The following is a 14,032-nucleotide window of genomic DNA, read 5'->3' as shown; positions in this document are numbered from 1 at the left end:
AAATCACTAGAAAAATTTAAAAAATAAACTAACGAATGCCACTAATCCTATTTAATCTATTTGAAACACACAAAATTACAAAAGTCTCACCAATATGATATAATACACTGGTGGGCAAAACTTAAGGACCAGCACTATTTCTAAAGGTTAGAAATTGTGCTGGTCTAAAATTACTGTTTCTAAAATCAAACAAAACAGCCTGCAGCAATTTGCATAACTGAGGCTGTTCAGTAGAAAGCTAGTGCACATGCAAAAATTTGAATCGTAATAAGAAGGCAAACAAATAAACTAAAGCAGCAGTTCAGCAGTTATGTGCAAATTACCAAATGGTGAGCACGACTGTTACACACATTCAATTGGTTTCATACAGTGCTACAGACAGCGAAATGGCCACTAGACAACATCTGGATGACTTTACTCAGGGTTGAATAACTGGGAAGCACAAGGAAGGTTGTTGAAGTCGAGGAAAGTGGCTGCAGAGTTCGGTATCACCCATACCATCGTCTCACCTGCGTGGTCGGCCTTCAGAATGACAGATACAGATGTTCAAAGAAACAGTGGTGGATGTCCACAAAAAACAATGTCCAATGATGACTGCTATATACTCCTACAGGCCAATAAAGATTGACACCAGAAAGCGGGACCCATTGCAAACCAGCTGCACAGGATGCAGGATATCACAGTTTACTGTGGCCAGGCGACTCCACAAAGGTGGATTGTTTGTCAAATGGACAGTATGCTGTGTCCCTTTAACACTTGCCCATCGGAGACACCATTTACAGTGATGCATCAAACACAAGGACTGAACTACAGCGCAATAGGGTAAGGAACTCCTTACTGATGAGAGTAGATTCAGTCTCAGCAGCAGCGATTCTGGACATCAATTAATCTGGCAAGAGGTTGGCACATGGTATCACCCCACAAACATCACTGAAAGGGATCAATATGGCGGTCGAGGTGTTGTCGTCTGGGAAGGCATTAACTTGGATGGACATACACAACTCCAGATACTGGAAGGCAAAACTGTAACCAGTGCACTCTACTGTACTGAGGTAATCCTTGCCCATGTGCATCTGTATCGAGGTGCCATTGGACCTGAGTTCGGGTTTATGGATGACAGCGGCACACCCCATTGCACTGCAGCTGTTGATATTCTTTTGGAAAGTGAGGACATTATTCGTATGGATTGGCCTGCCTGTTTCCCCCAATCTAAAACCCATCGAACACATATGGAATGCTCTGGGGATATGCCTAGCAACATGTCCACACCCACCAGAAAATGTTCACCAGCTGAAGATGGCATTGACAGAGGAATGGACGATGTTACTGCAAGAACTTATCAACAACATTGTTCTAAGTATGGACAGCTGGTGCAAAGCCTGAATCGACATTAGGGGGTGGCCATATCTCTTACTGAGGACCAACTCTTCCCTTTGTTCCATATTTGGTAGTGATGCATCTGTATCACGGCAGCCAATGCTATGCTGCCATTTTTGAATAAAGTCCCTCTGTACCCCCTTTGTTTCCGTTGTTCTGTTGGTGTTGTTTCCATCATCATTTCTGCACCTGACGAGGTTCTTTTGGAATGCTTTTCCCATATCCAGGCAACTCCTATGAGAAGCTACAGGCAAAAACTTGACTGGTTCTTAAGTTTTGCACACAAGTGTAAGCACATATGATATAATACTGCATCCATCACTAAACACTTACCATAAAAAAGACATCTGCGGTGCATGGGATCTATCCAGTTATATTAAAGGAGGCGGCAAAGGAAGTAAGCAAACTCTTAACCATAATTATGAATGCTTCCTTGGACCCGGGGGGGGGTCTCCATGGACTGCAGACGTGCAACTCTTTCGTCAATTCACAATGTGGGATCAAAGGGTGACATAAGTAATTAGACCTGTTAGTTTAACTTCTGTTCTGGGGAAAATAATGGAGTCACTAGTTAGAGAAGCATTACAGGATCATCTAGACAGAATGACTGAGTTATTAGCATTAGTAGAGGAATACATACAATGCAAGAAAGCAAGCTTATGCAGCACCAGCTAAAAAAAAAAAAAAACCTCCCATTTCACCCCTCCATTCGTTCCAAATGACTGTCAAGCTCAGCCTCAAATTTATTTTAGCATCAACTTCCACAACAAAAGATGCAAGTCTGTTCCACCAATCAACCACCTGCTGGCTAAAGGCAAATTTCCGCAAATCTGTTCTACAACCGTCTTTTCTCAATATGAATCAATGCCACCCTCAGGTTCTTAATTTGAGCAAGAGGAAGAATACAACAGCATTCAGCTTGCTCAACCCATTCAAGTCCTTATACACCGCAATCAGATCACCTGGCAGGTGACTACTCTCCAGGCACTGCAATTTGCAGAATTTAAGCGTTTCTTGGTAAGAGCACCCCTTTCTACCCCTCATCAATCTTGTTGCCCTTCTTTGTACCTGTTCTAGAAACTCTACATCTTTCCAAAAATGAGGCCTCCAGACTTGTATACAGTACTCTAGGAGCGGCCTGGCTGTTGCCTTGTATAACGGGATATCACCTTTCATGTGAACTCCTCATTTGCATTGTTCTTCTCTGCCATATGTCTCATTAGTTCATCTGACATCCATTTAAGCCTAAACCTTGAACAATATTTCTTAGTTGGTATGTAAACCCTAGTAGCTTCCAAGATTAATTCTTTGAATATTTCCAATTTTGAATTTGCTGTTGGTAAAATTAGCATTATCATTAGCATTAGCAAAGGCACATGATGCAAGAAAGCAAGTTATTATTATTATTATTATTATTATTATTATTAATATCCATATGATGCAAGGAAGCCTGAGGCTTATGCTGCACCAGGAAAAAAAAAAGTTCCCAAGTAACCCTGTGAGAGAGAGAAAGTCAAAAATAGAAGGGAATCACCAAGAAAGAGAAGAATGATGATATCCAGCTCAGGACCCTGGGTGTGCCAAGCCCATACTCACCAGATGTGAGCCCCCGGGGTTAAGTTATAGAGCATCAGCCGAAAAAAAAAAAAAAAAAAAAAAACCCAAATGTTCGTCAAATTCTGCCTTGAATCTATTTAAGCTATCAACTTCTACAACGACAGATGGAAGTTTGTTCCAGCAATCAACCACAATCTGGCTACAAACTTCCACACATCTATCCTACAACCGTCTTTCCTCAATTTGGATTTATGCCCTCTCAGGCGATTATTCCGAGCAAGAGAAAGAATCCCATCCACATTCAGCATGCTCAAACAATTCAAGGCTTTATACAAGTCAATCAGATCACCTCGCAGGTGCCTAGTATCCAGACACTGTAATTTGCAAAATTTAAGCCTTTCTTCGTAAGAACAACCCTCTGTTCAATTCACTAATCTTGTTGCCCTTCTCTGTACTCGTTCCAAAAGCTCTACATCCTTCTTAAAATGAGGCCTCCAAACTTGTACACTGTACTCAAGGTGTGGCCTGACCATTGCCTTATACAAGGGGTTAATGACCTCCTTATCCCTGCTAGAAAAATTCCTGTATTTCATTGACAAGACACCATGAGATACTCTTCCAGACCATCTGCACTGCTCAGAAAACTTCATATCTGCCTGCACAATTACCCCCAGGTCCTTTTCATTCTCTACCACTGTCAGTGCGGTACCACAGAGTTGATACATTACTTTGGGATTACTGCTTCCCATATGTAGTACTTTACATTTGTCAATGTTAAACTTCATTTGCCACCTCTCAGCCCATCTGCTCAACTTTTCTAGATCCCGTTGCAGCAGTGTTATTAGTGTCAAAAACAACCTTGCCAACCTTCGTATCATCTGCAAACTTGGACATTAAACCTGATATACGATCATCAATATCATTTATAAATACAGAAAACAACAATGGACTCAACATTGAACCCTGAGGGACTCCACTAATATCATTAGTCTACAAAGAGCAGTGTCCATTGATTAGATCAGAGACTGCTGGAAGTCATTGGGGTACAAGTAAACACATGGGTTGTGTTAGGGTAGCTAAGAATACGAACAGGTGCATGTATACTTGTGTGTACACCAATGCTAGGAGTTTGGTAAATAAATTTGATGAATTTGAGGTAATGCTCAAAGCATCAAAGGCAGATATTGTTGGGATATCAGAGATAAATGAACCACTAGGTGGCAGTGATCACAGTGTGCTGAAGTGGGATTTACTCAAAGGGGTAACTACCATTAGGGGTAAAGGGAAGGGTTATTGCTTCTGTAAAGGCGACTACGATGGACTGAGACAGTATTTAAATTCTATACAGTGGGACCAACTGATGATGTTACCAACAGCAAATTCAAAATGGGAAGCATTCAAATAACTTATGTTGGAAGCTACTAGGCTTTACATACCAACTAAGAAATATTGTTCAAGAATTAGGCCAAAATGGATGTCAGATGAACTAATGAGGCATATGGCAGAGAAGAAAAATGCATGGGATACTTACAAATTAACACATGACACAGAAGCCTATGATAGATATAAGTTGATATGCAACCAAGTTACAAAGGAGATTAGGCAGGCGAAGGCAGATTACAAGAAATCCTTGGCAAGGGATGCAAAGAAAAACAGCAAAGAGTTCTTTACTTATGTAAACTCTAGAAGGAAGGGGATGAATCAGATTGGTCCACTTGATATTGATGGGTCAACTATTGATGATCCTGCGCAGGTAGCTAACAAACTAAATGAATATTTTGCATCGACATTCACACATGAGGAGTTATTCAGCAAGGGGAATGCCAGAAGTGTATTCAGCTCTAGCAGTAAGCTACAGAATCTTGAAATAACTGGGAGTAAAGTGGAGGAGAAACTGTTGAAGATAAACACAAGAAAGGCACCCGGGGTGGATGGGATCTATCCAGTTATATTAAAGGAGGCAGCAAAGGAAGTAAGCAAACCCTTAGCCATAATTATGAGAGCTTCCTTGGACTCAGGGGAGGTACCCATAGACTGGAAATGTGCACATGTGACCCCAATTCACAAAGGAGGATCAAAGGCTAACACAAGTAATTATAGACCTGTGAGCTTAACTTCTGTTCCAGGAAAATTAATGGAGGCACTGGTTAAAGAAGCACTGCAGGATCATTTAGACAAGACTTCAGTTATAGCTCAGACACAGCATGGTTTTGTTAAGGGGAAGTCTTGCCTGACCAACTTGATTGGATACTATGATGCAGTCACAAAAGAACTGGATGCAGGGAATAGCTTTGATATTATATACTTGGATCTTAGAAAGGCTTTTGATACTGTTGCACATGGAAGACTGCTACACAAATTGGAGCAGTGTGACATTGGAGGCAAATTGCTGCTATGGATAAAGGGGTGGTTGAAGGGGAGAAGACAGAGAGTGGTAATCAATGGACACTGCTCATCGTGGACTAATGTTATTAGTGGAGTCCCTCAGGGCTCAGTGTTGGGTCCATTATTGCTTTCTGTATTTATAAATGATATTGATGATGGTATATCAAGCTTAATGTCCAAGTTTGCAGATGATACAAAGGTTGGCAGGGTTGTCAAGGACACTACTGACACTATGCTGCTGCAACAGGATCTGGAAAGGTTCAGCAGATGGGCTTAAAGGTGGCAAATGAAGTTTAACATTGACAAATGTAAAGTACTACACATGGGAAACAGCAACCCCAGAGCAACGTATCAACTCTGTGGTACTACACTGACAGTGGTAGAGAATGAAAGGGACTTGGGGGTGGTTGTGCAGGCAGATATGAAGTTCTCTGAGCAGTGCAGACGGGCTGCAAGAGTAGCTCATGGAGTATTGTCAATGATATACAGGAATTTTTCCAGCAGGGATAAGGAGGTGATTATTCCATTGTATAAGGCAATGGTCAGGCCACACCTAGAGTACTGTATACAGGTCTGGAGGCCTCATTTCAAGAAGGATGTAGAGCTGCTGGAACGAGTACATAGAAGGGCAACAAGATTAGTGAATGGAACAAAAGGGGTGCTCTTACGAAGAAAGGCTTAAGTTTTGCAAATTACAGTGTCTGGAGACTAGGCACCAGCGAGGTGATCTGATAGAGGTGTATAAAGCCTTGAATGGTTTAAGCATGCTCAATGCTGATGGGATTCTTCCTCTTGCTCAGAAAAATCACCTGAGAGGGCATAAATTCAAATTGAGGAAACACAGATGTAGGATAGACATCCGGAAATTTGCCTTTAGCCAGCGGGTGGTTGGTTTTGGAACAGACTTCCATCCCTTGTGGTGGAGGTTGATAGCCTAAATAAGTTTAAGGCTCAGCTGGACAGGTATTTTGAACGAACAGAGGGGTGAAGTGGAAGTGGGTGTTTTTTTTTTTTTTTTGGCTGATGCTGCATAAGCTTGCTTTCTTGCATCAAATGCCTCTACTAATGCTAATGCTAATGCTAATGCTAAAGAACTCTTTGTTGTTTTTCTTTGCATCCTTTGCCAAGGATTTCTTATAATCTGCCTTTGCCTGCCTAATCTCCTTTGTGACTTGGTTACAGACCAGCTTATATCTATCATAGGCTTCCATGTTACCCATTAATTTATATGTATCCCATGCATTTTTCTTCTCTGCCATATGTCTCATTAGTTCATCTGACATCCATTTAGGCCTAAACCTTGAACAATATTTCTTAGTTGGTATGTAAAGCCTAGTAGCTTCCAAGATAATTTCTTTGAATGCTTCCCATTTTGAATTTGCTGTTGGTAACATCATCAGTTGGTCCCACCACATAGAACTGAAATACTGTCTCAGACCACCGTAGTCACCTTTACGAAAGCAAAAACCCTTTCCTTTACCCCTGATTGTAGTTACCTCTTTGAGTAAATCCCACTTCAGCACACTGTGATCACTGCCACCTAGTGGTTCCTTTATACACACATTTCTAGGCATACACATCTTGATATGGCCTACACATAAGAAAATAGCTGGATAATTGTGATATATCTTTGTAAATTTTTGTCATTGGCGTGAAGAGAGTTAAATTTTCTGAATCTCGCCCCCACACTCATAAAGAATGGACACCCTTAGTGTAATGTACGTCATATTTAGCAATCAGCAAGTACAGTTAAAAGTTTTGTTTTTTTTTTATTATTATTTACTTATTTTATTAATTTATTTATTATTATTATTTTTTGCTGATGCTGTATAAGCATGCTATCTTGGATCATATCCTTCTACTAATGCAAATGCCAATTTCTCCATTTAAATAACCAAACTTTAGGGTTGGTCTTAAAACCTTTGAGTAACAAATCAATAAATTTGTAATTTCTGTTTTATCTTAAAATTATTTGTTTCATTCTAATCAACATAATAAAAAAAATATAATTATTAAAACCTAGTCTGTTTTGTCTATTCCAAAGAAAACATTAATGGATTTTAACTGATGATCTGGAAATGATGAATAATTTGTTTTACCAAATAGTTACCTTCATCTGATTTTTGATATCTGAAATATCAGTGCCTTCAGGAGGAACTGGTACATTGTAAAATTCCCCTTCTTCAGCTGTTAGCAATTTAAACCAGCCTTCTGCAGGTGTCTTCATAAGTTCTGAAATTCCAAAGGAAAGAGAACCCATGAAGTCATTACGAGATGTTCTATCCCAGTCCCAAACTTCAATCAAAAGTCTTCTGTCTTTATCTTCCGACTTCAGATCACTTATAAAAAAGAGAAATAAATAAAACCTAGCTTTTCAACAAACAATATATACAGTTTAACTTAAATTTAAATTAAAATGAAATATATAACTTTATACAAGTATTGTGTAATGCAAATTGTGTAGAGTGATTATAAAACAACTTTGGGTTTTGCAGCCTTATATCTCAGAAAAATTCTCGTTGAAAAGATTTGAAGTTATGGAATTCAGCAAGCTTTCAAGATAACCACGTCAGAGTCAACAAGTGGTGCAGGATGACATTTCAGAACAAAAATTACAACAAAATTACTGTCAGAAAGCTTTTTAAATGCATTCAATATGACCTCAACTGATATTAAAAGCACACCATTTAAAGAAAAATCACATTCATTGGATTAACATATAGTGTTTTATAATTATCCAAGTAATCAAAATATTATACCATAATAACTTACAAAGTAAGTATTTCTGACCATTGTGGGTTAAGATTTGCTTTGATTGTCCTGGTCTTTTTTTTAATTGAGTCTCCATTGTCTGGAATCAACTTAAGTTTCACATATGGATCTGAAAGGCCATTTGGGTCCATAGGAATGAGATTTCTTCCCTGTCGAACTATAGATAAAAGCAATATATAAAATATGTTATTTATAACATATTTTATAAGCAGCATCATAATAAAAATACTTAAAAAGAAACATCTATTTGAAAACAACAATTATCTGTCTTATTCATTAAAACATTGGGAATATCTTTCATTATCTTAAATGAAAAATTGGGGAAATAATCCTTATAAATTTTTTGTTGTTATTAGTTTTTAGAAGCATCAGTGGTTTAGACTACAGTTATGCAGAAATTTGGTTTCAGCCGGCAGGTAGTTAATTGCTGAAACTATCAGGCATTATAGAAGAGGGTAGGTTGAATAAATTTAAGGAGAAACTAGACAAATTCTTAGAGGGGATTGGAAAAGTGATATGGGAAGTGTTTTTTTTTTTTTTTGGTCAATGTTGTATGAGCTTTCTTTCTTCCATCATTTACCACTACTAATACTGCTTGTACAAGTGTAGCTTCATTGGTAGATGGTGAAAATAAATCACTAAAATTCAAGAACACAAAATTTTCAAAATAATTAAATGGGCAATATTTCTGGCTGCACAAATTGTAACTAAATGCCACTATTTCAAGTGTCCGCATTTTCGTATTACGGTTTTCAGGTTACTTTTATTTTCACACAAACCATCTCTGATAGCGTTTCACACAAACAGTTTACTTGGAACTAATTCTTTGTTTGTATATTGCAAACAAGATTGCAGGCTGTGAATAGGTTCGCCTGAATTGGTTCCTGACAGTCGTAATTGTAATTATAAAGTGTCCCATGGCTTTCAGGGAAGTCTGCAGCCACTAATTCAATCATCAATGGTTTTGTTTTATGGTTTTCACATTCCTTTTTTTGTTTTTGTTCACAGCAAGAGTCTACTTGTGACTAATTCTACCTCTGTATATAGCAAACTAGACAGTTTGGTAGCAGCCTATAAACAATACATTTTATAACCTTTTTATTATATATGCACCTGTACTGTAATACTGCAAGATCGCATGAAGATAAGCTGAGGATCCGAATGAGTTATTGGAAAAATTAATAAATAATTGATACACATGCAAAGAAAAAGCAACAAAGAATAACATTATTACAATACAGTACTGTACTTGCATGTTTGATTATAATTTTTTTTTTGCAAATTTTAATCAGTGATTTTCTTATTAAACTGTGATTATTTGTCAGTAATGCGGTTTTTGTGAACTGACTATTAGTATTTAAAGGTTAAATAATAAATAATTCCTTTTGTTTCTTATTTTGTTTTCTTATATTCTCTTATTATAACATTCATAAATATGCATAAATATATATATAGATTTCTTTGTAACATATACATATGTTGTAAATACAGTATTAAATAATAATAAAAAAATATACTACTTGTACCCGTGAAGTTTACATCCTCCCCCCAAGTGCAAACGCTCTGGATTCAACACTGTATCAGCCCATTTGAAGACTCTTTCAAGAGAAATTTATCCTATCACTGACAGGACTTGAACACAGTCCTGTCTAAATGAGAGACAAATGGCAATACCATTATACTGTCATAGAGAACTATAAATTATCAGTATATATTCAGTAATTTCTTCAACTGTGCATTTCATTACAATTCAAGCAATGTCTGATCCTTTTTGCTTAATCCAGCAATGCTTTCATCCCCAATCAGCAATGTATCAAACTGTTGTACTTGTATTTTGGGTGTCTTTACCTGATTGATCTCAGAAATTAATTAAATGAGAAAGGTCAATTTTAGACTGTTCATAACGTTGAAGTTTGAATTTCTGTTCAATGCAAAGCTAGCAAGAGTATCACCATATATGATATAAATGGATAAATTAACTTACATATTGTTATAATAAATAAACGGAAATTATGTGCAAACAGACCTCAAATTTCACCAGTTTCAATTTAAATTAGGGCATAAGTCCCATTTGACAATAAATTTCAGCAAATCATGTGCATTTTACAAAGAACAGCAGAAATTCAGAAAAAGAATAGCAGAGCAGAGTTGCATATCTCCAAGCAGTTAGTCAAGCTTCTGTGTAGTGAACTGGCAACCTGTGCACTAAGTTGTCACTTCACTTCAGATTGCCAAACATGCAGATCACATCTAATAAGCATGTTGTGCTGACAGAAAATCTCAAAATAGCTCAGAGGAGAAAAAACCTATTTCCTCCATCTACGATTGGTAACTACAGCCCTGAATAAAGATTCCTTAAGAGTTCCATCAGACTCCAATGATATTTGAGCCCAGACTTCCCCAAACAAGTGCCAAGAGCAAACTAGATTTGCATGAATGGCACATAACTGATATAATTTTACTTAGGCTTATGTTTCACACTACACTGTGCTAATTTATTTTTTCTGATCAACATAATGCTTTCTCTGTAACTTTAACATATTATGATCATAATACCAATAGCTTTTTATTTTTAATTTTGTAATCTGTGTGGTCGAAAATGCTGAATTATAAATATTTCTTTTCTGGTCATTAACACCATAACTACCTTATACATAAATTGTATGTTCATAGTTACACTGGTTAATATCAGTGTGACCATGAACATACAGTTTGACTCTGTACATTAAATACATATGTAAATTATGTATATTTAAATACATACGTAAATGATGTATATTTAAATACAGATGTAAATTATGTATATTTAAATACTTAATGTTCATTGTAGAAAGTAGTAATAACCATCCACATACTGAGATTTTAGCTACCTCTATGGTTTTATGAAAAATAAAACTACTCAACAGATTTATTTTTTTTATTTATCAACATATATTTTTTGTCATTTTACATTCTTCTAATCGTTCTAAAAACAATTTAAAAAAATGAGCAGTGCGTGTATACATGTGCACATGAGCACATATATACACACATATATCTACATATATATATATATATATATATATATATATATTCACTAGCAACCTTTTAAAGGGAAAGAAAAATTCAACTTTTCTGCCAAAAATGTTTAGTATATTAGCATTGACATTAGTAGAGGCATATGATGCAAGAAAGCAAGCTTATGCAGCATCAGCCAAAAAAAAAAAAAAAAAAAACACTTCCATTTCGCCCCTCCATTCGTTCGAAATACCTGTCAAGCTGAGCCTTAAATTTATTTAGGCTATCAACTTACACAACAAGGGATGGAAGTCTGTTACACCACCCAACTACCCGCTGGCTAAAGGCAAATTTCCGCACATCTATCCTACATCTGTCTTTCCTCAATTTGAATTTATGCCCTCTTAGGTGATTATTCTAAGCAAGAGGAAGAATCCCATTGGCATTGAGCATGCCAATGCCAATGGCATTGAGCATGCTCAAACCATTCAAGGCTTTATACACCTCTATCAGATCACCTCACTGGTGACTAGTCTTCAGACACTGTAATTTGCAAAACTTAAGCCTTTCTTCGTAAGAGCAACCCTTTGTTCCATTCACTAATCTTGTTGCCCTTCTCTGTACTCGTTCCAGCAGCTCTACATTCTTCATGAAATGAGGCCTCCAGACCTGTATACAGTACTCAAGGTGTGGCCTGACCATTGCCTTATACAAGGGAATAATCACCTCCTTATCCCTGCTAGAAAAATTTCTGTATATCATTGACAAGACACCATGGGCTACTCTTGCAGCCCGACTGCACTGCTCAGAGAACTTCTTATCTGCCTGCACAATTATACCCAGGTCCTTTTCATTCTCTACCACTGTTACTGCAGTACCACAGAGTTGATACGTTGCTCTGGGGTTACTGTTTCCCATATGTAGTATTTTACATTTGTCAATGTTAAACTTTGCCACCTCTCAGCCCATCTGCTAAACCTTTCCAGATCCTGTTGCAGCAGCTTAGCATCAGTAGTGTCCTTAACAACCCTGCCAACCTTTGTATAATCTGCAAACTTTGACATTAAGCTTGATACATCATCATCAATATCACTTATAAATATAGAAAACAATAATGGACCCAACACTGAACCCTGAGGGACTCCACTAATAACTTTAGTCCACAGTGAGCAGTGTCCATTGATTACCACTCTCTGTCTTCTCCCACTCAACCATCCCTTTATCCATAGCAGCAATTTGCCTCCAATACCACACTGCTCCAATTTGTGCAGCAGTCTTTCATGTGCAACAGTATCAAAGGCTTTTCTAAGAACCAAATAGATGATATCAAAGTTATTCTTTGCATCCAGTTCCTTTGTGACTACATCATAGTATCCAATCAAATTGGTCAGGCAAGACTTTCCCTTAACAAAACCATGCTGTGTCTGAGCTATAACTGAAGTCTTGTCTAGACAATCCTGCAGTGCTTCTTTAACCAGTGCCTCCATTAATTTTCCTGGAACAGAAGTTAAACTCACAGGTCTATAATTACTTGTGTCAGCCTTTGATCTTCCTTTGTGAATTGGGGTCACATTTGCACATCTCCAGTCTATGGGTACCTCCCCTGAGTCCAAAGAAGCTTTCATAATTATGGCTAAGGGTGTGCTTACTTCCTTTGCTGCTTCCTTTAATATAACTGGATAGATCCAATCCATCCTGTGTGCCTTTTTTATGTTTATTCTCAACAATTTCTCCTCCACTTTCCTCTCAGTTATTACAAAATCATCTAGCTCACTACCAAAGTTTACTTCACCCTTCCTGAATAACTCCTCTTGTGGCAGTAATGCCACAAGAAACATAAAATCACAATGGCTTCATGTTCCATGGACTTTCTCTCTCCACAAGTAATCCTAGAAGCTGAGGGAAGTGGTGGGCACTACTGGCACAAAAGACAAACTGCTGTGCTGCAAGAAGTGTAGTTAAGCTATTAACACTTCAAGAGTATGAGAAGTGCCAAGAGGATTTTTAGCATAGTTCTGTCCATGGTAACTGAACCTAAATAGAGTTTACTGCCACTAACCCATTGTTTGGAATTTCCTTGAAAGGTACAAACAGTACAGTAGGCTAAGAATTATAATTATATATATGTTTATACACATATGAAATATATTTTTATGGGAATGAGCTGAAACTTTGAAAAACAGTAAAGATTTCTTTACTGTATGTAAATACTAACAGAACAGAAACACATTGGTCCACTTGATAATGGTTTAACTGTTGATGATCTGTTCAGGTTGCTGAAAAACTAAATATATATTTTTCAAGTACATTCACATACATGAAGAATTCACAGCTGAGTGGGGGGAAACCCAGAGCAACATTACAATTAATACTACACATGAAAAAATCTTTAGGGAAAAGAAGGTTTGCCAAAAAAAATTCATCACATTCTAACAGTGAGGTAAATGATTTGTGATAAATGAAGAAAAAGAAGGTGGAAGAGAAACTGTTGAAGCTACACATAAAAAAGACAGCTGGGGTGGATGGGGTCTAACCAATTATATTTAATTAGACACCAAAGGATCTAAGCAAGACTTTAGTCATAATTATGAAAAAATATTTGGATTCAGGGGAGGTCCCTGTAGACTGGAGATATGCAAATGCATCTACAATTCAGAAAGGAGCATTAAAGGGGTAACATCGGTAATTTCTTAGCATTAGCATTAGTAGAGGCATATGATGAAAGAAAGCAAGCTTATGCAGCAACAGCCAAAAAAAAAAAAGAAATGCTCCCATTTCACCCCTCCGTTCGTTCCAAATACCTGTCCAGCTCAGCCTTAAATTTATTAAGGCTATCAAATTCCACAACAAAGGATGGAAGTCTGTTCCACCAACCAACTACCCACTGGCTAAAGGCAAACTTCCACACATCTATCCTACACTGTCTTTCCTCAATTTGAATTTA

The 14,032-nt window shown here is 37.4% G+C and overlaps 1 protein-coding gene across 2 annotated transcripts in view; it reads right to left on the bottom strand.

Annotated features, from left to right (window-relative positions):
• The window catches only part of LOC150076375 (protein kinase C, brain isozyme-like), an 847,829-nt gene that overhangs the window by 501,915 nt on the left and 331,882 nt on the right, over nt 1-14,032 (bottom strand). Inside the window, exons 6-7 of one of the 2 annotated variants that reach the window (XM_090387781.1) lie at nt 8,092-8,248; nt 7,419-7,658 (exon numbers count right to left, since the gene is read on the bottom strand). In XM_090387781.1, the coding sequence (XP_090243907.1) occupies nt 7,419-7,658; nt 8,092-8,248 (397 nt within the window). The remainder of the gene's footprint in view (nt 1-7,418; nt 7,659-8,091; nt 8,249-14,032) is intronic. The other variant, XM_090387780.1, reaches the window with a different exon arrangement.

Source organism: Mastigoproctus giganteus, chromosome 13 (assembly GCF_048544385.1).
Source record: "Mastigoproctus giganteus isolate SK-2022 chromosome 13, ASM4854438v1, whole genome shotgun sequence".
In the NCBI taxonomy this organism is placed as follows: domain Eukaryota; kingdom Metazoa; phylum Arthropoda; class Arachnida; order Uropygi; family Thelyphonidae; genus Mastigoproctus; species Mastigoproctus giganteus.
The sequence above is the reverse complement of the archived record's forward strand: the minus strand, read 5'-3'. Positions and strand labels throughout refer to the sequence as shown.